The sequence below is a fragment of the Hippichthys cyanospilos genome, chromosome 20, assembly GCF_059441005.1.
Source record: "Hippichthys cyanospilos isolate Australia breed blue-spotted pipefish chromosome 20, RoL_Hcya_1.0, whole genome shotgun sequence".
NCBI classification, from domain to species: Eukaryota; Metazoa; Chordata; class Actinopteri; order Syngnathiformes; family Syngnathidae; genus Hippichthys; species Hippichthys cyanospilos.
The window spans coordinates 7,223,540-7,248,960 of NC_142388.1; the positions used below are offsets into that span (position 1 = coordinate 7,223,540).

At 39.6% G+C, this 25,421-nt stretch overlaps 1 protein-coding gene across 2 annotated transcripts in view; it reads right to left on the minus strand.

The window, feature by feature from the left end:
• Nucleotides 1–25,151, minus strand: part of sipa1l1 (signal-induced proliferation-associated 1 like 1) — a 51,708-nt gene extending 26,557 nt beyond the window's left edge. For both annotated transcript variants that reach the window (XM_088403512.1, XM_088403509.1), the window contains exons 1-2: nt 24,965–25,151; nt 77–1,564 (exon numbers count right to left, since the gene is read on the minus strand). In XM_088403512.1, coding sequence (XP_088259638.1) covers nt 77–1,453 — 1,377 coding nt within the window. In that variant the 5' untranslated portion in view covers nt 1,454–1,564; nt 24,965–25,151. The remainder of the gene's footprint in view (nt 1–76; nt 1,565–24,964) is intronic.
• Nucleotides 25,152–25,421: the final 270 nt, after the last annotated feature.

A 25,421-nucleotide genomic window follows, 5' to 3' on the forward strand; every position in this document is an offset into this window, starting at 1 on the left:
AAGCGTCAAGAAGAAAGAATTATGAAGCGGCCTCAAGCATATGTCTGGGGTAACCAGAAGCTTTCCCCAAATCTACCTGTTGAGCGGGAGCGATGTTCCTCTCGCCCTCTCCACCGATCTCGTTCCTGAAACACGGGCAGCTGAGCACTAGGTCGTTGCTCTTGTCGTCACCTGGGTCCAAAGCGGGGTTGCTCCCATGTCCTCCTATCCCCTCCTTGCTCAGTTCCTCTTGCGATCCACACGGCGAGCCGTATACGACGCTCTGACCCGAGGAGAGCGACGACGTGGCCGAAGCCGAGGCGGCGGCCGCCGCCGAAGCGCCCGTGGTGGTGTTTTTGCGCTTGGCTCCCGACTGCCGGCTTTGGATGACCTCATTGAGGTCAAAGAGTAACGAGTTGACGTCAAAATGGGCAAAGCCTTTTTGACACATCCAAGGTTTAGGGGGGGGCGAATTCTCGTCCCCTTTACCATCCTCGGCGTCTGAGCCAGCTCTTGAAGAGTCACCCTCAACTTTAACGCTGCGCAATTTACGGAATATGGATTCTCCGCCCGTCTCCGACTTGGACCTTCTTTTCAAGTGCTTCTCTCGTTCTTTGAGGCGACTGGAGGGACTTCCTCTGGCCGGTCCCAAGGAGCCATCGGGTAAATCCAGGGCGGTCTGTTTCACAGGCGCAACAGTAAGCAGCTCACTTAACCTCTCCGGCGCAGGGCTCCGTTGATCGGGGGCCTCGGACGACTGGTATCCTTTGAGCATGTCGAAAAAACTCTCCCCCGAGACGCCGTGTTTATCTATGGATGAAGTACTTCCGTATTCTCTGTGCATGGGGGTCCAGCCGGAGAAAGACCAGCCCTCATTCCCGTCCACGTCCAGTTCGCTTATGGTTATATCGCTGTTACTCCGCTGACGGATGCGTCTCATCCCCTTGCGAGGCGACCCGAGGTAACCGTCGGGCGACAAAAAACGGTTGTCCTTTCCCTTCATTTGCATCTTGTTCTTCAGCGTGTTCTGGATATTGCGGAGCATGGACGAGTCTTGAGGGCTGATTAGATGCCCCAGCTTGGCCGACAAATTACTGTGGGCCGTGACGGCGGAGACGACCCCTCCTCCGCCGCCGCCGCCGCTTCCCACAAGTCTTTCTCGATCTCCACTTCCTGATCCGGAGGAGCTGGTGGTGGTGGAGCTGGGCGAGTCGGTTTCCACCGTGATATGCCATACGCCTCCCCCTCCCCCGTCTTTTCTGGGGGGCCAGTCGGCCACTCGAGCCCGAACTCCCATTTTCGGGACTCCGGGGTTGGTGCCGGTGGCGGAGGAGGAAGAAATGTGTGCGCTCTCGCTGCGGGGCGGCGGTGCCCCGCCATTTGGCAGACGCAGACGGCGAGTGTAGAACTCATCAGTAGCTGGCACCGAGCCCCCAACTGAGCGCTCCGTCTGGGAACGCTTGAGACTTGTCATTATTAAGTTGGGGATGAGGAGATGGACGGGTAGAGGTGGGAGTTGAATTTAGATTGGGTTTAACATCATGTCCACAGACAGAAGTGATGACCCTTGAAGACACATTTGGTCCTGAGAAGTGAAAGAAGAAGAAGGTTTCTTTAGTTTGTCCTTTGGACGATCAATAGGCATTCAAAAGCTACAGACATTAATACAAGGTCTAACATGAGAATGTTTGGCCACAAAACAGCCGTGTGCAACTTCAACACAATACCGGCATCAAAAAATATTGACTAACGAGTGACGTTTTCTGTGAAAGAGCGTTTCAATGCATTCCCTATTTCCACAGACCTTGTTTTGAAAATAATGTATTGTATTGAAAATACTTTGGCCCAACAGGCAACCATTTTAAAATACAGAATGAAGAAAAGGTTGTTTTTCTTAACTCTATTGACCTAGACGTCCGTTTAAGGGCATTGAATGGGTGTGTCTTAAAAGGATCTTTGACGTTTATAATTAGTCATCAATAGCATTGAATAAATTAAATATAAATTACACTAAATGGTGTGGGAAATTCATACAGTATCCGTAACTACACTGTGAGTCACGCAAACCAAAATATAACCCAAATATTTTACCTTCTATTTTACCATTACCTTTCGGATTCATAAATTGTTTGAACTGTAAACATATTTTTCATCGACACCTTTCAAAAACTGCACACATTGTCTAAATGTTGAACTTCAAATGTGCCAATGCACAGAAGCCAACACCAGAAATGACAATATTTTTTTGCCGAACAATACCTGCATTCGACACACGTCTGGACTTGGAGACGTTCGGCATAAAAGAGTGTTTGAAGCTGGTAGCTCCAACCTCAAAGCAAAGGACTTCCTGTTTTAGCCGAGTGTTGGTGAATGTATGGTGGCTGAGTGGGAGATGAGTCGTGGAACCGTTTGATATGCTAACGAGCCTTTCGGGTTGCAGCCGGAGATAATATGAATTCCAAAGACTTCAAATATATTTAAATCATTTATTGAGTTAATCAGTCCGTGTGAAATGTCATGTAAATATCTGCAGGAGTGACGTAGAAATTTTGTGCAATATTTTTGGCGCCCCCTCTTTGTTTTAAATTACATTTTTTCTTAAAAAATATTTTTTAAACCTTTTTTTTTTTAAATTATGTCGCAAAACAAAAGTAACAGAAAAAAATAACAATACTAAAGATTTTTTTCTACACTACGCTTCCTTACACTAGGCGTCATTTGGAATCATCAGTCATTTGGATTTGGCTAATGTTTACAGTGTAAGACAGTAACTAAATTAATGTATAACAAAACAGTAGTCTAATAAAAGGCACTTTGCCGATTATTTAATTTCATTTTCTCATCAACAATGCTCAAGCATCCATCTACCCATTTTCTGAACGGCTAAATGTTTATTATGTCACCAGGGTCTTGTTATTGTTATTACAGTGTTATCATTCCTTATGTTTATAATGTTTTTGGCTGCTGTCCAAGGTTGTGCCAGTATGGGCATCACTTCATTGAGAACAATGATTTGCACACACCTGCTGATTACAAAACATGGGAATATATATGTACATGTGTGTGTGTGTGTGTATATATATATATATATATATATATATATATATATATATATATATATATATATATATATATATAATAGACACACACACATAAAAAAAGCTGAGAAAAAATTCTAAAGTTGCTCAAGGGTGAATTTAAACGGCCCAAAGATCGAAGTTTTATATTCACTCCCCCACCTGGAATGGCTTAGGGAAAAAAAAAATGCAGGTATTCCGACCACTTCATGTCAAATGGAAACAGTAAGTTACGTCATTAAAGCTACAGCCACTTAAAAGCCGCACAGTGTTTCATCTCAACTTGTCTGAATGCAGGGGAGGAAATAGAGGAAGATAAGGAAGGGCGGAAAATAAATCAAACATTATTCTCTTTGAAAATTGCCACGAAGCAGACAACCCAAGCGATGGAGTTTCAGCTCAGAGCCTTTCAAAGTGAAAGTGTAATTGTGTGGAAAGATAAATGTGCTATTTTCCAACCGCTTCCTGCTGAGGCTCGATGTGCAACGTGGGGTCCGGGCTATACGGCTGAATGAAATCTAAAGAAGGGCCTTCTGCAAGCAGCTGCTCTTGTCTTTCCTTTCAAGTGTGAAATTGCAAAAGTGTTGGTTAGCTTTGGCTTCCCATACTTCAAAGTGGGAACTGATAAGAATCGGCATGATGATGAATTCAAAATTGTCGACTAACAGAACAAACTCATTAGAGTACCGCTCTTAAAGAAAACTGCTTTTTTTTTGGTTTGTTTTTTTAAATCTTGGATACCCGCTGCTAAGTTTACCGTCCAGGTCAGAAAAAAAATGTCAAGCTAATCACATGATCGTAAAACGCGGTGAGAAGGCCAGCTTCAAAATAAACCTTAGTTTACCAAATAATATATTTGCACGTTTTTATTATTAAGTTTTAAGTTAGCCGCTAGCTAGCAGCGCTTGATTGCTTCACACAGGCCGGTGTGATACAGGTGCAAAATATGATGCTGACAGGCCAGACAGAGTTGCCGTTCCTACTGATAACATTTCAACAACTCATGCCGACTCAAATATGCTTTTTCAGCCAGCAAATGTTTCTCATATACCAAAATTAATAAGACAATTTTGGCGTCAGCTGCAATAAGTGGTGAATCACTAAGCACAGTTTAAATATAAGTCAAGAAAATCATAATCAATTTATATTTTTAATCTGAATACTCATTCGTTTCATTCATTTATTTTTTTTTGTAGTACATCAAAAATACTTGAACGCTGAATCCCAGCTTTGTGGAAAAGGAGAAGTCATGTCAAATTGTTCCTGTCAAGATATTTTGCAAATTAACTAAGTATTATTATAGTAAATGACATTTTTAAGCTGCCTTTTAATATTGAGCATATTACCTCACATTACAACAACAACAACAAAAAAGTAGGATTACAAATACAGTATGCAAAGACTCTACTTAACATTAAACCCATAATGAATGTTTATCAACGTAAAAAATAAGGTGAGGGAGGGAATATATTCCATTTGTGACTCAGAATGTGGTCAGGGGTCCGTGGGCCACCAGTTGCCCATCCCCGAGCGAGACAATGCCACAGAAAAAGAGGTGCTCATGATAGAGAGAAAAAAGGCAGGGGTGCATTTAGAGAGGCAGGAACCTTAAGGTAAGTGCCACTTAGTATTTCAAGGCCACTGAATAGGCACAAAAAAAAGGCACAAATGGCTCATGGCGTCATCCAATTCAAGTTAGATCGAAAACGTGGGGGTGTTTTATATGTCCCGACTGCAAACAGCTAATAATAGTCCAGAGCGTTACAGTGCGTTTCTTTGTTCCGTTTACAGCCAATAAATCACAAGTTGACATCTTATTTACACTGCATTTCTTGTGTCATCAGTATTTTTATCCTCATGTGATGCTAATGTTCTTTTTGCATTTCTTGATCAGATTAAAAACGCCGTGGCTGCTTGTGCATAAATTCCTTAGAAGGGTAGTCCATACATTTAGCCATTCTTAGCAGCAAAAAGTTCATATATTGTCAATAATTATTTCCACAACTGATTTTCATGTACGAGTAATACCTTGAGAGCGGTGATGAAGCTGGTTCCTCTGCAAGGACCTCCTCCACATAACCGGCAAAGAGCCCTCTAATCTGTGCCAATCAGGTGACGCCTAACAGCCATTTGTTGGCGCACTGGGTTCCGGTACATGCGCGGCCCCCTACGCACACACCTCCCTTCATTTTGACAGCCAATGCGGACCCTTACTGCTAACGGCTAAATCAAGCACGGCACAGAGGATGACAGAAATAGCAGCAGTGAGTGGTGAATAATAGCGAAAAGGAGCTTTGGCGTAATTAACACTGAGATTGGGAGATGCTGCGAAGAACATGAGATGGGGAACGCGAGGAGAGGGATGTGAGACAAGAAGATAAATCAATGCAAAAAAAAGTGTGGAGGCTGAAAATGAAGGGAAAGTAAGTGCACGCATTTATGAATGGTTTCGGAAAGAAATCAGGAAACTATTTCGTAAAGTCAGCTGTAATAATCAAACTTATTTTTACAGGGTCTAGCAAGAATGTCGTTGATAAATTCTACAAAGGTTGAATTTTCGGAACGGTATAAAAGCAGGTGAATTATTTATTTTGATTCGAATTACAACCTGTGAAGCGAGATGCTGCTTTCCAAACTGGCACATTCTGCGTGGGAATGCGAGGTTGGAACAGCACTGCAGAGGGAAGAGGAGTGTGTAGGACTGGAAGTAGTGCACACTTCGCAGTACAGTACTTTAGAAGGTTAGAGATTTATTAGCATAACATCTGCTTGGTTTATTTAGCATAGCTTTTTGCAGAACAGAAATTAATTACATCATAGTTTACTGTTAGGTGCCAGTCGCAGCCCGACCACGCCTATTCCTTTTCTCTCTTACAAGCCCAACGGTCCTCCGGGCAGCAATCAAGACTCTAGCGGTTTTGGTGTATAATATCAAAAGAAGAGCATACCAAAAAACACTAGGAGGCTAAAATATTGCATAGATTGTCAAAACATGACAACTTTCAATATGTCACACTGCTATCCCTCCTAAATGCTTGTAAACAGGAGGTCGAGAGGTACACAATATAGGTGTCGAATTTAGCCCATGTCGGGCTCATTTACTGCCATTCAAAATAGGAAATATTGTCATTCTTGGAAAGATTCAAACCCCGATGTTTTATACTGCATTTTTGCATTAATCCCTCCAACGGTAACTCAAACGGCGTGCAATAGAAATCTTTGTGATGACACCCCCAAAACCACTGGGTAGCGGTAGCGGCCGACTTATGGAATTTGCAAACCTTTAAACGACTTTGTTGATCGGCTTAGGCTGGACGCCCATAATACCAAAGTCTTCAAAAGTCATAATACTCTAACTATTCCTATTTTGATTTCATGAATATATAAATATACAGCGCAGCTACTTTTGCTTCTATTGCATTTTTACAATTTTTGTGGGACAACATGCAGTACCAAATGTGGGGTGAAATTAAAAGAGCCCAAGTTTATTTGAGGAGAGCGCACTGATGTCATCAAATATGTAAATGGTGTTCCTTCCTGACTGCTCTACAGCCGAGGGGATCCGTCTCACATTCCAACAGGAAACACATCTCAGCCACTTCCTGCTTATGCTTCAGGAAGTGACAGGTTGCACACAGAATGGGTGAAGCCTGTCACACTCAATATTCAAGTGGGAGAGCTCGTCCAAGAAAATAAATTGAAATACAGTACTGTACTGTAGCTCAGTCAACAAGAGCTACTCCCCTGTAAAATTTGCTTTCTTTACTGAAGCTTCAGTACAGTATAATAAATACTGCCAAAGAAAACTACACCAAAGTATGTGTGCAATGAGATAAGACCAGAAAGGTTACAGAGCCACCCCTGAACCAATCCTGCGTTTAACAGTCAGTCATGAAGGAAAAAAAAAAGGAATCAGCAAAAACAAGGAACCAACTGTTCCTCTCTGCTGCAAAAGTTTCCCGTGAAACATTTTTGTTTATGATTTATCAGCCTCTTTTAGCAATACTGCGCAATAATGAGTCTTGCATTGGTCATCGACATTTTTGAAACTGCAGCCTATGATGATTCATTCTGACAGTAACTAGGTTGAAGTAATTCTGACAGTAACTAGGTTGAAGTACTGTATATATCTGAGGCTGCTTTAGGTTCAAATATGTGGTAATTACATGTTGCTAACACAATGGTGCATTCAGGTTACTTTCACAAACCCTGGAATTTTCAAACAAAACTTCTCACTACAATTTAGACTGTGTTTGAACTGTATGTGTCTCAATGGGCCACAGAGTAACCTTTTCAAGTGAAACTACGGAAACGTACATCTGTCTGTCTTTGTGCCTGTTTGTAAAGTACGCAGAATTCAGCTGCCGCAGGAAGTCAATAGAACACAGATGTTTTTTTTTAAACTGTTATTAAAAATTGAATTTAACCTCAAAATGTAATTCAAGTGAGTTCATCATTTTGAACACGTTTTAAAAATAAATTAAACTCAAATTAATGCTTCAACTTTGATCACTGTAGCAATTAATGAATGGCTGTGTTTATGTTTTAATTATAGATTACACTTTTGGTTGTCTAATTAATTAATTTAAAAAAATATTTCCATCGCTTTATTTAAAATGTGGACATTTAGTTAGTCGTTTGGCCCTTATATCATAAAAAACAGCAACAAAAAAAAAGCAATTTGTTGTCATTCAATGGTAGACTACAAAAACAGGAAATAATTTGCAGGCGAGCGGCTGAAATTTTAAATAAAAAAACATCTACAAACAACGGATTACAAAAAAATGTCAGTTTGAGAATCAATTAGTAGTCGGTTAATCGATGAACCTTTGCGAATCAAATTTGCTTTAAGTTCTTCGTCATCTCCCACTTATGACTATAGAAGAAACATGATTTGAAACGCGAGCACCGGGCTGACAGGTGAGCTGACATTTTTTGCCCAATTATAGCGGGAAAAAGAGGAGTAGGATGAGATGCGCAATTGAAAACTAGAGTAGGATGTGCTGTGATTGCAGCAGGACTGGAGAGGCACATGCTCATTTGTGCCTACGGCGAAGAGTTTTCGATTGATAACGAATGGGCCGGAATGAGGTGGCGGGAGAGAGCGGCAGCTATAGATAGGGGTGGGGGTGGGGGATAATGGGGGGGGCGAGATTGATTCCTCACTCAATACGAGAGCGCGTGGGAGGAGACGAGCGAGACGGCACGTGGGAACGAGGGACGAGGACGCGAGAGGAGGGTAGTCGGTCCATCATGTCATCTGCCCTTAGTTCTTTTTAACCATCCGTCTCTGCGCCGAAGCACAGGCAGCAGAAGCAGCAAAGTAATAATGATAAAAGCCCCGCGAGCAGTGGCGCTGCACGCAAACACATCTTAGCCTGCGCTATAAGTGACTTTTCAAGGGCACGCCGCACTTACTTGGGGCCAGAAGATTTGACAGAGAGGCAGACGCTCAAGCTATGGCACAGCCGCATTATCTCCTTGTGAGATTTCCAGATTTCATTTCCAGAGCCCCCATTTTAAAGTCTCAATCACTTTTCCCCAGGATCCAACTGAATCGATTTGCGTCATTTTTCGTTAACCCATTCGATGTCGTTGATGACTGCGGGCGCCTCTACATATTATTTATATTATTTTGAAGTACCTTCCAAAAACATGGTACAGTGATTATCATCTTCTCTTGTAAACGTACTAAACATTTTCTATTGACATCTCCTGTTATTTATTACTAACAAAAAATACAGCTAACCAATGGGTGCCCAGGACATAACTTGTTCATATGTAGGGGAGCGTCTGTTTTGAAGTCAAAGATTTTTTTCTTCTCTGCCGTACTATAGCCTAGTCTCTCCACAATCCGCCATCCATGTCTCTCACACCTCCGTTACATACTTGTACCAAAACCGTAATGTCTGTTTCTATGTGCCGATGAGCGCGTGGGAGGAGAATAGAGCAGCATTGCTGGCTGGAGGAGGAGGTGAGAGATAAGACAATACAAACCAGAGAGGAAAATAAATACTTTGAGGGTGAAGAACGAGCATTTATCTGAAGAAAACATGTTGTTTTCACCATCTCGTGGACAAGGACCGCCCTCTTTTTTCAGCACAATCGCACACAAAAAAAGATGGAGAGCAGTGCATGTCCATCACCTAGTAGAAAAACAAGTCAATGGATCAGCTGAAAATAATGAGTTAATAATACCACTTTTTTATGGACCGATACAAGCACGAGCACTCTAATTCTGAGTGGTCACTAGAGCTAAGGAGAAAAAAGTTGACCAACTCAGGTAAATCGACACAAAATACTATCGATGAGTCAGGATGACAAAACGTGTTTGGTGACGCGAAAGACGCGTCTGGAGCCACAGGACACGAAACGCAAACCAACATTTTGCTCATTTCAGTTAGTGTGCTGTTTTAATCCAGCCAGCAAAATGATTTTGTAATGTAAAGTATAAACATTAGCTGATTTATGGTGATGTTCTGCTTGCATTATTTTGGACAGTATCGAAAAAAGGATAAAACATCCAAACATGTTGTTTTAAAGTTATTTAAATAAATTCCATGACTTTATTGGTCCGGCCGACTTTGACGCCTCTGATCTAGACGCTAATGTTTACGATACCTAATTAAATAACTGGGCTTCTGTCTTCCATTGTAGTGGTTGCTATGTCAATCAATCACAATAAATCTTTTTATCCTAGTTTTCAATCAAACGTTCCTCATTTTCATTTTCAGGACAACAATTTCATTTCACTGCGGTTTTGATCTATTTTCCGATTTACAATTATCAGTGGTTAGCACACTTTTACCTGAAACTTACAACTACAAAGGCAGCAGCAATTTGAGCCCATTTCTATGACTTCAGAAACCAGATCATGACTACATCTTTGAGCGTTCCAATCAAACCTTCATATTATATTTCAATAAGATGCTTGCGTTGGCTCCCGAGGGACAGGGCAAGAGGCGTATCATATGAACCGGAAAGTTATCTTCTCCTACACCAGCATGTATTTTGCACCTGATGCAGTCTGCACGACCAATGCACGTCCAGACGGAACTATCGCATGGCTGTTTCTGCATGCCGGCCTAATGAGGCTCGCTAATTGGACATCCATGCCAGTCACGGGGAAACCTCTAACTCTATGTAAGCTTGGAACACATAGACACAGCTGTTCTGAAAAAACACACACACACACGTGCATGTGTACTGGACCGCTTTCTAGAATGACCAGGTTATTAAAAGGACAAATCCAAGCTGTACGGATTAAATGTCTTTTATTTTCTCTTGCCGGTTTTGCTGATTTGCCGAATAAAATCAAGCCATCGGTGAAAGTACCGTATTTTCTGGACTATAAGGCGCACCCTCAATTAATGACATTTTAAAAGTTTTTTCCATATACAAGGCGCACCGGATTATAAGGCGCACCCTCAATGACATATTTTAAAACTTTTTCCATATACAAGGCGCACCGGATTGTAAAGCACACCCTCAATTAATGACATATTTTAAAACTTTTTCAATCACAAGATAGTAATACTCAAAGTAATAATAACAATAACTCAAATAATAACTCTAAACTCTCAACAGCATGATAACCAATATGAGCAACCTTGTTCAACTGTAAACACACAAAAGAAACTGGTAAAGCTTACTTTATCACTTCATTCCCCATCTACGAATCCCAATCTCAATATCGATCCATTAATAAGGCGCACCTGATTATAAGGCGCACCATCAGCTTTCAAAAAAAATTAAGGCTTTTTTCTTTTTTTAGGTGCGCCTTATAGCGCGGAAAATATGGTAAATGGGTCTGATCTCAGATATCCAATTTGCATGAAAAACAACAAACAATAAAGTAACTAGCAAAAATAACAATCCGACTCTAACAAAGCGACTAGCAAAAATAACAATTCAAGTATAACAAAGCAACTGGCCTACTGATACCAGCGGACAGACACAAGCAGGCCATCTTCTTCAAGGTTAAAGTAGCCTGGCAACAGAAAGTACAGCAGCTCGCAAAGAAAATACAAGTATGGCCACTCCAGCCAGCAAGGAAAAAAAAAAAAAAAAAAAAAAAGAGCAACAGGTATGTTTAAAGAGTCCTGATTAAGCCGGCTTCACTTTTCAACCACAACAGTCAGCATCAAAGCGAGGAAATCGTAAGACTTTAATGAGGGCTGGCAGACGACACAAACCGGGTTGGGAGTTTTGGATCGCAGACAAAAAAAAACAACCAAAAAAAAAACCATGAGAAAGCAGACAAGAGCAAGCAGGTCAAAGGGACGTAAATTGGACTTGCAAAAGAGTGTATCATCTAAAATCGCAGATAAAATAAGGGCTGCAAATACATCTATCTCATTTCACGTAGACATTATTTTTTTTTTGGATGGTTTGGTCTGTAACATCTGAAAATCGTCAGATCGTCGTTTGAAGCGAAAGCAGATGTTTCATATGGATTCAACACAACATGATAGCTTGCTTACAGACAGGACTTGGGGGGGAAAAAATTTAAGATATTTCGAGTTGAGAGGCTGAAAGCTATGACAATTTTACTCGCTAAGAGATGATCTCATACTAATTATCAATTCAATTGTTATTCAATTCGTCGATTAACTGTTGAACCTTATACGTGCAAAATTTAAGCAGCTGTTCGGAAATTGGGCCGGATCGCAACATTTTTAGCAGATCAGAATCGAGGGGAAACAAATAAAAATCTATGGTTAAGAAAATATCATGATATTTTAATAGTTTTTTTTTTTTGTGTTTGTTTGCTTTTTTTTGAAGGGCTAGAAAAATGTACAAATATTGTAAAAAAAAATAATTAAAAGACTATTTTTGAGTACTTTTTCAGACTCGAAAGTGGAAAAAATGCAATCGGGATATCCCTCGCAATTCTCTAATCGACGTTTACTTTTACAGCTTCGCTGTCTGGTACCCCAGTCAAACGTCAACAACAATATTTGCAGAAATTGAAACCATTTGCTCATTCCTACAAAAAAAGGGTTTCTCAGGATATATTTGCAGCACGGCCTTTTGAACAATGGACATAAAAGAAATTCCCCACCACAATGAAAATGCATGCTTTGTGTGATGTGAAAATGAGACCAACATAAATAATTTGAGAACTTCTTCCACATGGAAGTCAATAACATGTGTCCAATTTAATTGCAAAACAATGTCAAATATCTACAAAAGGGGGATGAAATTCAAACCAGACTGGAACTCAGTAGGGACTTTTGTCACTGCATCTATTTGAATGTACCAAGCGCCACATTTTGTGCCGCCATGCTTCTGAACAAATGTGATTTTAGTGAAATGTGCCTCATAAGAACTTGAGTTCATTCAAACTAAACGCACCTTGGTTCATTTTTTTTTTTTTTTTTTAAAGGCCTTGATTAAAAAATATGAGCTCCTTGGCTTGGATTCTCCGAGCCATCTTGACAATACAAATCATGCCTGGCCAGAATGGATGGCGAGTCGAGCTCCGGCTCGAGTTGCAGGTCATAAAACAGATAGTGTCCAGATGTTTGGCGGGACACAAAAAGCAGGGGAACATTTTCTCTCCCTTGTCAGCTACCGAAAATACTTTTGGAGAATTCACGTTGGGAGTCGTCGTGCTTTGAGGATGGCACTTGGCACAAAGGCCAGACATGACAAAAAGCTCGAAAAACATTTTCATCTCAAGGTCATATAAAATTGTTACCGAAGACCGATTGTCACCGATTTTACCGATGATGCGCTTTTTTGGGGTTTTAAATTAAAAAAGATATATCGTAGGTGTACGTTTAACTGTTTAGTTGTATTGAAATTTTGGAAAAAAAATTGGGGTCGAAATGATCATTTTCTAAAGTTTAACTTTTCGGTTCTCTTCCCAGTGGGAGCAGAAAAGTTTTAACCTTGCAACTAAATTTAGATGACAGTAATGGTCACAAAGATAGTCAAAGATGGACGTGTGTTTAGCGGATGTAGTTTTCATCGGAAAAATAAAAGATTTGGGCACTTTGCAAAGCCATGTGCAAACACTGTATCTGTTGTACATTTTTGGTGTATCTAAAAATGCTGCGTGGAGAATCGTTTCTATGAAATAAACTTGAAAAAAATGCCTGCAACAGCGAGTTAAATTTGGTAGATTTCTTCAACAATTGTATTTTATATTGTATAATATTGTATTTGTCTTTAAAATTGAATATTTCTTTTATTATTTTGTCATTTCCAAGATTTTATTTCAAATATATATGTCACAGGTTTTGTAAAACAAAAAAAACAAAACAAAATAAGCTGTGATATTTGAGAGTAATCGTGATTAATTATGGGAATTTTTTCAACTCATTGCTCTATTTTTTTGGTTTTGTTTTATTGCCTACCTTATGATTTGCTCAATTATGGAATATAGTCTGTTCAGGGAAGTGAACAGAATAACAATTTCATTGTGTGGTATAACTATACATTTGAAAATAAAACTCTTTGAATCTGCTTTAAGGGCAATAAATGGCTCGAGTATAATAGATCTTACTTATATAATAAAATTCAGTCGTTAAAAAAATGTATTTGACAACACTAACGTTTTTGTAAAATGCAATGCAATATGACACCGCATTTCTGCTAATATGCTTGTGCGACAATAGGTCATGTTGAACAGAGAGGAGATTTTAATGGGAGAATTTAGGGAAACTCTTAAGTCCACGTCATCTGCGGAACCCATTTAAAAGTCGTATGAAAGCCTCTGCCAACTTGCAGAAGCCTTTCCATCTTCGACCACACAAGCTCTTTTTTTCTTCTATTCTAAAACTATCTTGATTGTTTTAGCCCGGGATCTCATTTTCAACAGTGTTAGCAATCTTTTTGTTTTTGTTTTTTTTCTCCCCGAGCTTCTGTTAAAAAGCAAACGAGCCTGTTTAATCGAGTAGGCATGCGTGCCTTTTTTATGATGATTGTGCGTTTGTTCTCTTCTAAACTTGTAATAATTTATACTGTATGCGAATGTTTTAGTTCTACACCAAAGTCAAGCAAATGGCAGCGATGTGGAGACGGATTGAGATGAAATGTGAGAAAGTGTGTTAGCGAGGGGGTCATCCGTGCAAAGAGGGGAATTGGGAATTTGTGCGAGGAAGATAAGATCTTTTTTTGCGATAAATTACACAAAGAGCTGAAATACTCAAGAGGACAGAGGAAGGTAAGGCAAATAGAGAGAGGTAAAATCAAGCGAGGCTTTAAAAGTTGTGAAGCGCTAGTTCACATCAGCCGGCAGCCCCCCCCCCCAAAAAAAAGAAGAAATATCATTTCATTTCGCACTAAGTGACCTAAAACAGATTATTTCAGCACTGAATTAGCTGAAGTAATGGACTACTTTGGTGCTTACCTAAATTTTTGTACCCAAGTACCGAACATGCCTCAGCAGTTATCTCACTGCAGTTAATGTGAGTAAGAACGTGCGACGCCTTTTGGGAACACTGTAGCAAAAGCTTGATAATGACGGTGATAAATTAGTGCTATAACATCTCCGTCTCAAAGCGAATGAAACACCTTCTCTACATAACACCCCGCATACTCCATATGGTGACTTTTTTTGTCCACTATTCACACAAGAAAACAAGTGATTTATACCGTACTATCTATCTATATACTATGATGAAAACATGCCTTTCTAGTTATAGTTTTGGGCTGGAGGGAGGAAAGTTCGACCAAGTAGGGTAAATCCACTGTAAAACTTTCAAAACAAAATCAACCTTTTTTTGGTCCATTCTTTGATTTTGTAGTTTTAGTGGATATATTAAAGCCTTAAGATCAAACTGCTCTAAAGTAACCGGCGGTAAAATCGGGAAAATACACACAAACCCGATGGTGCATGGCAAGCGGTCAATTTGCACTTGTATCGCTAAAACCCCTGAGGAAGTGAAAGGCATCAAATCCGGCGTCGGTCAGAAGACAAGAACCTTGATTGACGAGTGCATGTTTAATGGCCGTGAGAAAGCGTCAGCAAGGTTTTCTTGATAATCGCCGCTGTAAGGATGATGGGGGATAAGGTAGCAGACAGCTCTGTGACACTCTGACAGATGCGAGGCTTTACCAGAACAGAGAAAGACCTTTCGATACAAAAGGTCCACCGCTAAACCTTCTGAGTAGTGGCCTTAGACCTGCGGCTCAATGAATGAAAAGGTCAAGCCACGGCTCCACTCTGGTCATGCTGGGATTTTCCAAACACTAGTTGAGGACTGGAAGGTCCAAACGTCCCGAACAATGATTGATTTTCGACACTACTTCACAACCTGATTATTAATACTTTATATCATTCTCTGCCGCATTCGTGAATTCAAACCTATTGCTTTGAAGTATTGTAATAACTATCATACAATAGCCCGTGTGAAGTTAATGGTTTAGCGACGGTCCATCAGCATTTCAACGTGTCTTTGCTGTCATGGCAACATGGCTGCAAAAGAGAGGCCCCGGTGCTGCAGTTTTACGTTTCGCCCATTTAATTTGTACTTAGTTCTCCATCGCCCCGAGAGGCATAACAAAGGTTACTATATTTGAGTGGTGTATCAAGCAGCTTTGCAGCGGGGATTTAAAATTACAACAGTCTTATAATACTGCAACGACGAATCGAAGACTATCTACCAAATTATATTATATTCTGTGAGCGGAGTCTGTTTAAATCTGCTATTTTCCAAGTAAATTTTTGAAGTGTGAAATACAAAATGCAACTGAATATTACACAGTGAGAGTGTTATGCATAAAAATAAATAAATAAATAAATAAAACGTTTCCAGAGTTATGGAGTTTAAATATTTAGTAGAAAAGAAAAAAAAAACTAAATGGGATTTTGACCTTGGGTTTTTGGCACAATGTTTATTTATGTAGAATGGAAAAAAAACAAACTGAGAAAAACAAGAGTTATCCCATTCTATTGTCCGTACCAAAATAAGGAGTACCATATTTTTTGGACTATAAGGCACACTGGGTTAAAGGGCCCAATCGCAATAAACAGGTATATTTTGGGTAAATGTCCATATATAAGGCGGACCAGGTAATGTACGCACAAACAGAAAAGACAATACAGTAAATGAATTAAACTTTAAACAACTGAAATTGGACATTCATTGTCGATTTTTGATCAAGATCAAGAACATGTTTCTATCCACTCACTCAACTCACTTGCTAAGTGCTAATCATGATCGCTAACTGATTAGCATAAGCACATTGACAGAGGATACATAATAAAAGGATGAATTTATTGTAGAATGAATGAATAAGTAGTTAGTATATCCACTCACATTCAACAGTATATTCTAAAAGAAATGAAATAAACACAATAAAATACATACTAACGTTAGATAGACTCGATAGTGATGTTTTACTTGATGTAAAACAATGCGTACGCATTCAATAAATTGCGGGCCTCACACTGCTCATTGACCTAACCCCCGCCGGTAAATTTAGTGCGCCAAGCACAGGTGAAGACATTTCCCAACTGAACATACATGGTCTCACCCATGGGCTAAATAACAAAGCACAGCTGGGTGCATCAAATATTACATAAGAGAGCTCCACCTCCGCAGGCACTGTTCACACCACCCCTCCTACTACCCGGCAACCCACTCGCGCACCATTGGCTATTTGCAGGCGTCGCTAGAAGACACAACTCTACTACCGACACAACCCCAACATTGAACCAAATCTGGGAACGTTTTAACACGAGTTTTAAGACGTACGAGATCGGGGGAAAAAAACTACGGAGTCTTAATTACTGCCACCGCATCCCGAATTTTTTTTTCTGAAATGTGTGATATGGGCAAACAGTAGTTTGGTCCCTACCGAGATGCTGATTTTACATCTTGGAAACAAAATTGTGTTACCAAGCAATACTTGCCCAAAGTAGGGCTGCACTTGTTGCCTGGCAACATTAGTTCATTGAATGAAAAAGCGAGGGCGCTTTGAGCAGTAACCCTTCAGAAGCTTCCCGCTTTGATAAAATAATGTTACATTGAAAAGGTCATGTTCTCTAATAACCAATTTGAAGTTAGTTCCAATCTCATGGCTAAGTTTGGTAAAAGCTATTTCCACAAGCTGGTGCTAGCTCATTCGGTTGGATTTTCAGGCGCGTAATTATTAACCGGATCAACCCTGAGTAAATAATTCAATAACGTCTGTACAACAGAGGTCAATCACACACCTGGGTGAACATACATTGTGTTTCTACGAAGCTTCGTGGGAATTGTGATTTTGTTATTCATGGCAATGTTGAGTGCTGTTTGAAACTACAGTATGATGTCATCACCATTGTATTTGCATTCATTACGCGTGCCATTGTAGTCCCAAGGCTTAACTAAAAGCACGGTTCAATCAAATTTACACGCCTTTTGTCAAACCTCTCCACTTTTACGGCAATCCGAGAACTATCGCGTCCAAGATGACAACGTCGGTCTTACAGGGCCATCACCTGAACACCGAACGTCTCCCGAGCAGTTTCCACTCAGATGAGCAAAGGGAACATTAAGTTGCAATGTGCATTACGTATGGTGGCACGCCACTTTCCTGTTTTTGGTTTGTGCTTCCACCACCTGCAAGGCAGATGTTGAAGATGGTAGCATGGTGACCTCATTTTTATCTTGCATGAGCTTTCTTGCTTACTTTTGAAAGGGGAAGTCATGTCCAAAACGTCATCGTCAAAAGTTATATGTTTACGCAGTCTTACTGATATAAACACGCAATTTTTATTTATTTTTTTTAAACGTACAAATCATTATTGAGACAATAATAGTAAATAATACGGAAATTGCGGTATTTGACATCTGATTTATTTTAAAAACCCTGCGTGTAAAATAATTATTCAAATATAAGTTTTAGCATAAACTTAACATTCATAGCGTGCGCAAAAAAATAACTATTTATAGCTAAGTTATAAAAAAAATAGCATCACTTTTTTTCTAACTTGCGTTCAAGTCTCGGGTAACGACCAATCACGGCTCAGCTATTGGTCATGTGACTTTCACAAAGTGATCAGGGTGATGTTGAGGACAGTGAAAGAGTGTCTGTAAATTTTACAATGTACATTCTGAATGTAACCTTCGAAGCGATGTACAACAAATGTTTTAGACCTTTTTTGACATTTCCTAGGCCCGACTCCGTAATTTACAAGCTCCCCCCGTGACGAGCGGCAGAGAACGCGACAAGGGGTCCGTTGCTATCCTAACCGTCTCTGGCTTTGTGTCAGACAGTACAACAAGGCAGGAATGGTACAGATGGTTCAGCCAAAAATCCACTGAGGCAGTAAATCCAGACACATTTGTGTTGACCCTCTCTGGCACGGACCTCCCTGGGACCTACAAACCTAAGCAAGATGTTTTTTAGGACCAGACTCTTTTCACTTTTTATTGTATTTTTATGTGAAGCACAAGCGTGCAATTAACGACTACCTTGACTGGGAAGCAATTACAGGGGCTTTATTTCAAGCTTTCCGAATTGAACATGCATACTGTTTTGTAGTCTGATCCTGAACACACACCAGGTGCTTCATTGGCTAGAACTAAATGAGGCATTGGAAGAACTGTTGGATTGGTAACTGGTTTAACTGAGGTGAAATTAAAAAAAAAACGAGACTACAAGAAGGTAGGATGGCATGAAAACAACTTTTCTTTGTTTTGTTTTTTTGTCAACTTTCACAAGGGCCGGGCGATATGGACAACAAAATAAAATCTCAGTTTTATTCTATCATTCAGGACGATTAAGATTTTAATCGGAAGTAAACCCGACAAAAGTTTATTTAAAGGTTTGATTTGTATTTAGAAAATCCAATGGAAAATATTCAGACTAAAATAACCAACACTGATTTCAAATCGGTTTTTAACATAAACTTAACGGTCATTTTCTACTTGCCGTCAAATGAAAATGACATCAACTCTGTTGAGAGTTCGGGTAACGACCAATCATGGCTCCCTCGTTGGTCATGTGACATTCATAATCTGAACCGCAATTGATTGGCGGTCACCTGAGCATTCAACACAATGTAATTTTCAGTCAGTAGCTAGTAAAAAAAAAAAAATAATAAAGTATTTAACAGTATTTTAAAGTATTAACTCATTCAAGCACAAAGACGTAATTATACATTTTTGAAAAGCACAGACATTCAATATTTTAAAACGACAAATGAATTTGAATTATCACACAGCCCTAAATTCAATTCACATATTCCAATTCACACGGACCTGCTTGTCTTCTTGAAAAAAAAACAACCTTTTTTCTTTTATTGTACTTGGGCAAGTGGCGCGCTAGAAAGAGCGGCGGTGTCGTATATATAAACGTTGCCGGCTTAGTCTTAAAAGCAAAACTTCTATGACGTTGCATTCCGCCATTAACATTTGGTCTGACGCTCTCCTGCAAGCCCAGACTGAACACTTGAGGGATACCTCCTCCCCCTTTTTTACAGACTACAATTTTCCGTATTTAAATAGATATGATAAACCTATGTTTTTCATGAACGTATACTTACCATAAACAAACGTTAACAGCCCTACCGACCTCATGCTGCGTGTTGATTTTGGTATGAATAGTACATTGTCCGTTCCTTTACAGCGGTGGTTCTCAAATGGGGTGCTTCAGGGGGTACGTGAGCTCTAATTTGACGTATTTTATTGTGGTAACAGAGACATTATATGTTTCTTTTCAAAATGAGAGCATTTTAAATGGAACATGAAGCAAGGTCTTGCTAAATTGTGTTATTGTGACTCCTTTGCAAAACTTTTTTTTTTTTAAACAGGGCTAGAATCGATTATTTGATCGATTAATCGAATCGTCACATACGGTCATCGTTTTCCAAAGTAAAACCAGATGCAAATGTCTTCGATTATATTAAACAAATGATAATCAGTCTACTTTCCTGTAATACTAGAAAAATGATTATTAGTACTGACAAGCTGAATATCGGCCGATATTAGATTAAACAATAGCTAAATGATTATTCGATCAAAATAGTTGTTGATTAATTTGATAATCATTTGTCAATGAGAGTTAGGTTGAATCAGTGCTTATCAAATCACCCCTGGGGTGGCGTGCAAATGACTGGATGTTGTTTTTTTTGTTTTTTGTTTTTTTTCAGGCACTTTGATGCACTTGGTCATTTTTTTCTGGATTTAGACTAAGCTGTAATCCACATAAACACTGTGAACAATAATTAACAGTTGTTGAAAGCTGATTTATATTGCTTTTTCCTTTTGTTAATGTTAAAACGGATACAAGTTTAGGCATAAATATACAATCTTTATAGATAATTATCTGATTTATAGTCAGCGCATCGAGTCGGAAGGTACCCAAAAAGTGTTCTCTTTCCGAGGGGGGCTTGGAAAAATATAATTAGAAACACTGGGTTAAATTTTGAAGGTTTTAAAGCATTACAAATAATAAAGGTTCCTACCTTTAATATGGCACAACAGTAGTTTTTAAGTCCCCTCTCCAATCAAAAATGATCTGCTACTAAGTACTACAGTTGAGAGCCACTGGTCAACAGCTACCAAGGTAACAACTCTTTCTCCACCGCCTCAAAGTGATACAACAAGAAAGACATTTCAGAGTTCTGCCTGGATTTGGGAAACAGATGGCGAAACAGTTGGTGGGAATTTCAGCAACACTTCCAGAAATGTTGGACCAAGGGAGTTTTGCGGACCTACGAGTCGCGGGTTTTGAGACTCTTCTTGAAGTTAACAATTTTAGCATTAGACAGACACGTATCTGTCATTTGTTCATCCTTGCAGAGGGTTGGAGAATTGTTCTCCGAAAGTGTGACTCGATGTTCTCACGATTCTCCATCTGCGCATCGAGTTTGTTCCGTTTACTTCGGCACTTGGATTTTCAAATTCATTTGTGCTGCTACCTTCTCTTAATACGATACAGATGAAAAATGTGCTTTTCAAATGGAGGCACTCTGGCCAGAACCTTTTTTTTTTCCTCAATAGGTCACAGCAAAGCCAAGTGGAAATGAAAAGGTTGCCTATTTTCAAGTTTTAAACACCTTGAAGCCCGTGTAATTTGGAGTCAACCAAAATTACAATGCTAAACGTCAACACAACTCACTAGACCTCATTACAGCCAGTGTTAAGAACGTGGGCAAGAAAAAACAATCTGTTGTGTTGAGAGACTTAAGAGTTCCTGTGTAAATGCCCACTACCCTCATTTATTAATACGAGTAACTCAGTCCCGTGTGTACGCGTCAGAAAAAATGTCAAGATACTAAAATTTCAGGAACAAATTTTAATGCTATGAATGACAGTAAAACACACCAAAAACGTGGCGAGAAGGCCAACTTCAAAATAAACCTTAGTTACATCCTTTACGAGGCACAGACCGGCCGCTTTCGGACGATAGTCAAAACAGCCAAAAGCATCTGTAACAGCCATTGCTTAAATTCTAACGTTCCCCAAATTTCTCTAAAATCCTTAAAATCCTTGCCTGTTTATTACCTAAAAATAGGCAAACATGTGCCTAATAACGGCCGTTATTGCATTTGTTTTCCCACACAAAAGGTGGTCATTCATAATAAAGTGGAAATGTGTTATTTGGGCTTTGGTTTGTTTTTCGCTAAGCAAACAAATGTTGCATTTTTATCCAAAAACGCATTGTTTTTCATTGAAATTTTCTATGGGATATTTGTATACCAAAATTACTTGAAAGCCCTTATGTAAAAAGCCGTTGATGCCGTTCCAGATGTTAGCACAGAGGATTGAGCAGAATTATTTGATTTATTGAAACGCTTTTCTATTTTTTTCTTCCCATGCTGAACAAGTTGATGCCGTCTCAGTCACATTTGGTGTTGACGAAGTTTTTGTGGACAAAGCACTTTGATGTGGATTTCGTGTGACTGGTGTTGAGCATTTAAGTTCCATCTGTGTGATGTTTGACAAGGAGGAGGGATCACTGACAAAAAAAACACTGCTGTTATTTATCATGCAGGCTAGCAACTAGCAAAGACTAGCACGCTCGCCATATGCTTGTCACTTGTAACCAAAAGGTAGAATGTCATACAAATATGAACAGGAAAACTGAAGGATGCAAGCGAGCTAACCCTAATAAATGATTGCTAACAGTACAAATTAGGGCTGCGCAATTAGCCGAATTGTAATCGCGATCACAATATTGGACGGCTATACTGTGCTTCAAATCGAGCACTTTGTCATTCTACCACCAGGGGGCAATGTTTCCAGCATGTTTGCATGATAAAAGCCTCTGCTTTTTTCATCCTAATATATTATTTACCAGAGTGAAATGGCATTGAGTTTCTCACCTGATTCTGAATATATACAGTGCTAGCTGTCAATTGAGACCCAAAATTGGGAAAAATTCGTGTTGACATGACCAAAAATGGCATTTAGAAAAGTTGCATAAAATAATGTGCTTGTTTCGTAAGCTTTATTTCTTTTCACTGGTTTGCACCCAGCAAGTAAGTTAGCTATGTTGCCCTGTGTGCAATTTGTTTTAAGTATTTACTTTATGTATTTTGGTTTATTCTTCTTATTTGTAAGTATCAAGCCTTGAAGCCGTTTGTATACTGCTTGTTTAAATGAAGGGCAATAAATAGACATGTTTGACCAAACATAATGAATAATCGTGATTTCAATATTGAGCAAAATAATTATTATTTTGGCCCTAGTACGATTATGTAAAAATGATCAAATGCGTAGAGAAAAAAAATGCTTTTCTTGATCACAGGAAATAATTAATCATACTTCACAGCACGGTGGCAAATCATCTGCCGCCTAATTTGTTAACCTTGGCATTTCTCACGCGAGCACAAAATTCCAAAAACAGGTGGCACTCACAGATGAATGAGGTAATGGGTGCTTTTAAACGCTGACAAAAATGAACAAATAAAGAGCGGCGAAGGAATGCGAGTGTTAGCGGAGATAGGGTGATCCAAGAAGACAGGAATGATGACAAAGTCATTTTCCTGGCATGCCTTCTCAACAGGAAGGAAGCGAGATTGAGGAAAGTCGCTGCGTGACGGCTGAAGGGAATTGTGGGAGGTGGAGGAAGGTACGGAGAAGCAACAGCATTCGCACAGCAGGAAAGACTACTAGGCAGAGCTTGGCGCTGCAATCGACAAAGATGTGTCCACCTCTATTTCTAAAGATAGAACATTGATAAAACTCAGCCTCGTCTGGAGTAATTATGTCATTTCTATATCGTATTCAGTTATAATAACAATGTAAACTCAAACTAAAGAAGAGCCGCAACGATTAATCGACAATCGATGATCCTGTTAATGGATAATCGTTTTGAGACCTAGATCCGTTCAAAATTGGCCATATCCTTGGAAAGCTGGTTTCTGTAGCCCTCTGACAGCAGAAGTCATATCATTATAATAGAAAATAGATTATAATATAATTATAAAATAAAACATTTCACAACATTCGTTAACGTTTTAATTTGTTTTTGCATGACACTTAATTTGAAATCATGTTTTTTTTTTTTAATAATTACGCGACAGATTAATCAATCATTAAAACAAAAAAATTGTTGGAATAATCTTTAATTGACAACTAATTGATAGACAAAAAAAAACGCTAGATCTAGATCAACTAGTTAACATTCAGCATTTCACTAGTTGCACTAGTAGTGTGCAGATGTCAAATAATGCAATATTGCACTTGTGCAGTATTTTGACCATATTTGGGTCATTTTTATGCATATAATTCTCTCAATATTTTAGCCAAGGGGTGGCACACTCCTAGTAGTGTGATAATTACATGATCGCGCCATGTTGAATCACCATCTGGGTGTAATTTCAGCTTCCTGTTGTCACGAATGACAATGTCCATTTCTATACAAATTGAAAAAATTAAATAATATAAAGGAGCCACAGCAACTCAATTTAGCAATTATGTTCCAATAAATTTGCTCTTTATTTGAAAAGATAAATGTACAGTCCTTTTCACGGCAATAAGACGCATTCGATTAGAATTGTTGATCCCTGTGTGTTAAAAAGCACACGTACCCACGTACTCTTACACCCATTTGAGAATTTGCTGCACAATTGCATTGGATTGTCTTAATAGAGATATCAAAGAGCATACAACTGCATGGACCTTAAGATGAAGATCAAAGATAATGAATGAACGTTTAAACGACTTTTACAAACAACAAAGCAGGGGGGAAAGACAGGACATTCAATGACGCCAATTTAATATTGATCAGCAACAATTGAATCTCGCGTTATGTCACCCTCCAAAGCTGGCAATGGTCTCCACAGTCAACCATTTTGATTGATGAAGCTTCAACTAAGCATCAGAGCTTCGAGAAGACATCCGCGACATTGCACGCCACTTTTACTCACAAATACTCGATCAAATGATCAAACCCAAATGATCGAAAATTGCACAGTGCTCAAGACACAAATCATCTCCAAGTAGCAGAAACATCGTCCCCAGGGAAAGGATGGACACACATACACAACACACACACACACACACACACACACACACACAACACACACAGGAAAACAGAGGAGTGGCTGCAGAAAGGCATCCCAATTTATGTTGCACACTGAACAATTGGCTCTATCTTGATGGTCACTTCAAAAATGTTTCCTGTTCCTCCACAGAGTAACGGTGAACCGCAGTTTCGGCGTTGCACGTTTTGCTGACGTAACATCACGTTAAAAGCATACAATAAAAGCAACGCAGTTGCATATTTACGGAACTAGTTAGTGATCAAATTGTTCTGAGGGTCATTTAAACTCACTCGATAGAATCAGAAGATAGTGTTTTCTATTAAGAGTTAAACTTTCTCCGCTCCGTTTAGTCTCGAGGAAGCGCAAACATATTCGGAACACAAAATCAAAACCCGTTCAAAAAACTAACTGTTCTAGACAGAAAGAAAATGTAGAAGTGGAAAAAACGTTTCGAGAACGTCAGTGAACTCACCTTTTCATTCACAGCACCTTCTCATTGCAAACCTTTTCCCTTCGTTCGTCTAGTAGTAAACGAAGAAATTCACACCGTCGCCAGTCGCTCGCTGATGTTCCTTGAGGGGAAGGAAAACATGCATTTGAGGTCGACTCAAAAAACGTCCGTTTTTTTTTTTTTTTTAATGGTGAAACGTGTCTGCTGGACGAGCACTGCGCCTGCCGCCTCTGGTTTGTTCAAATCAGAAGTTCATCCAAAGTTGCAGCGATTCGCTCCGCCTCTCGCCACCGATGAGGTCACCAGCCTCTCCGGCCACACGTAAAGTCTCGCGAGAATAAGCAAGGCACTTCGGAGGGGTGTGTCGTATAGTCTCGCGATATTGGAGAAAAGGAATGGGCGTGAGGTTTCCTCCTCCGGAGACAGGCAGCATGTTGCCGTGGCAACATAATCTTCTCAAACAATTGGAGCCTCTGGG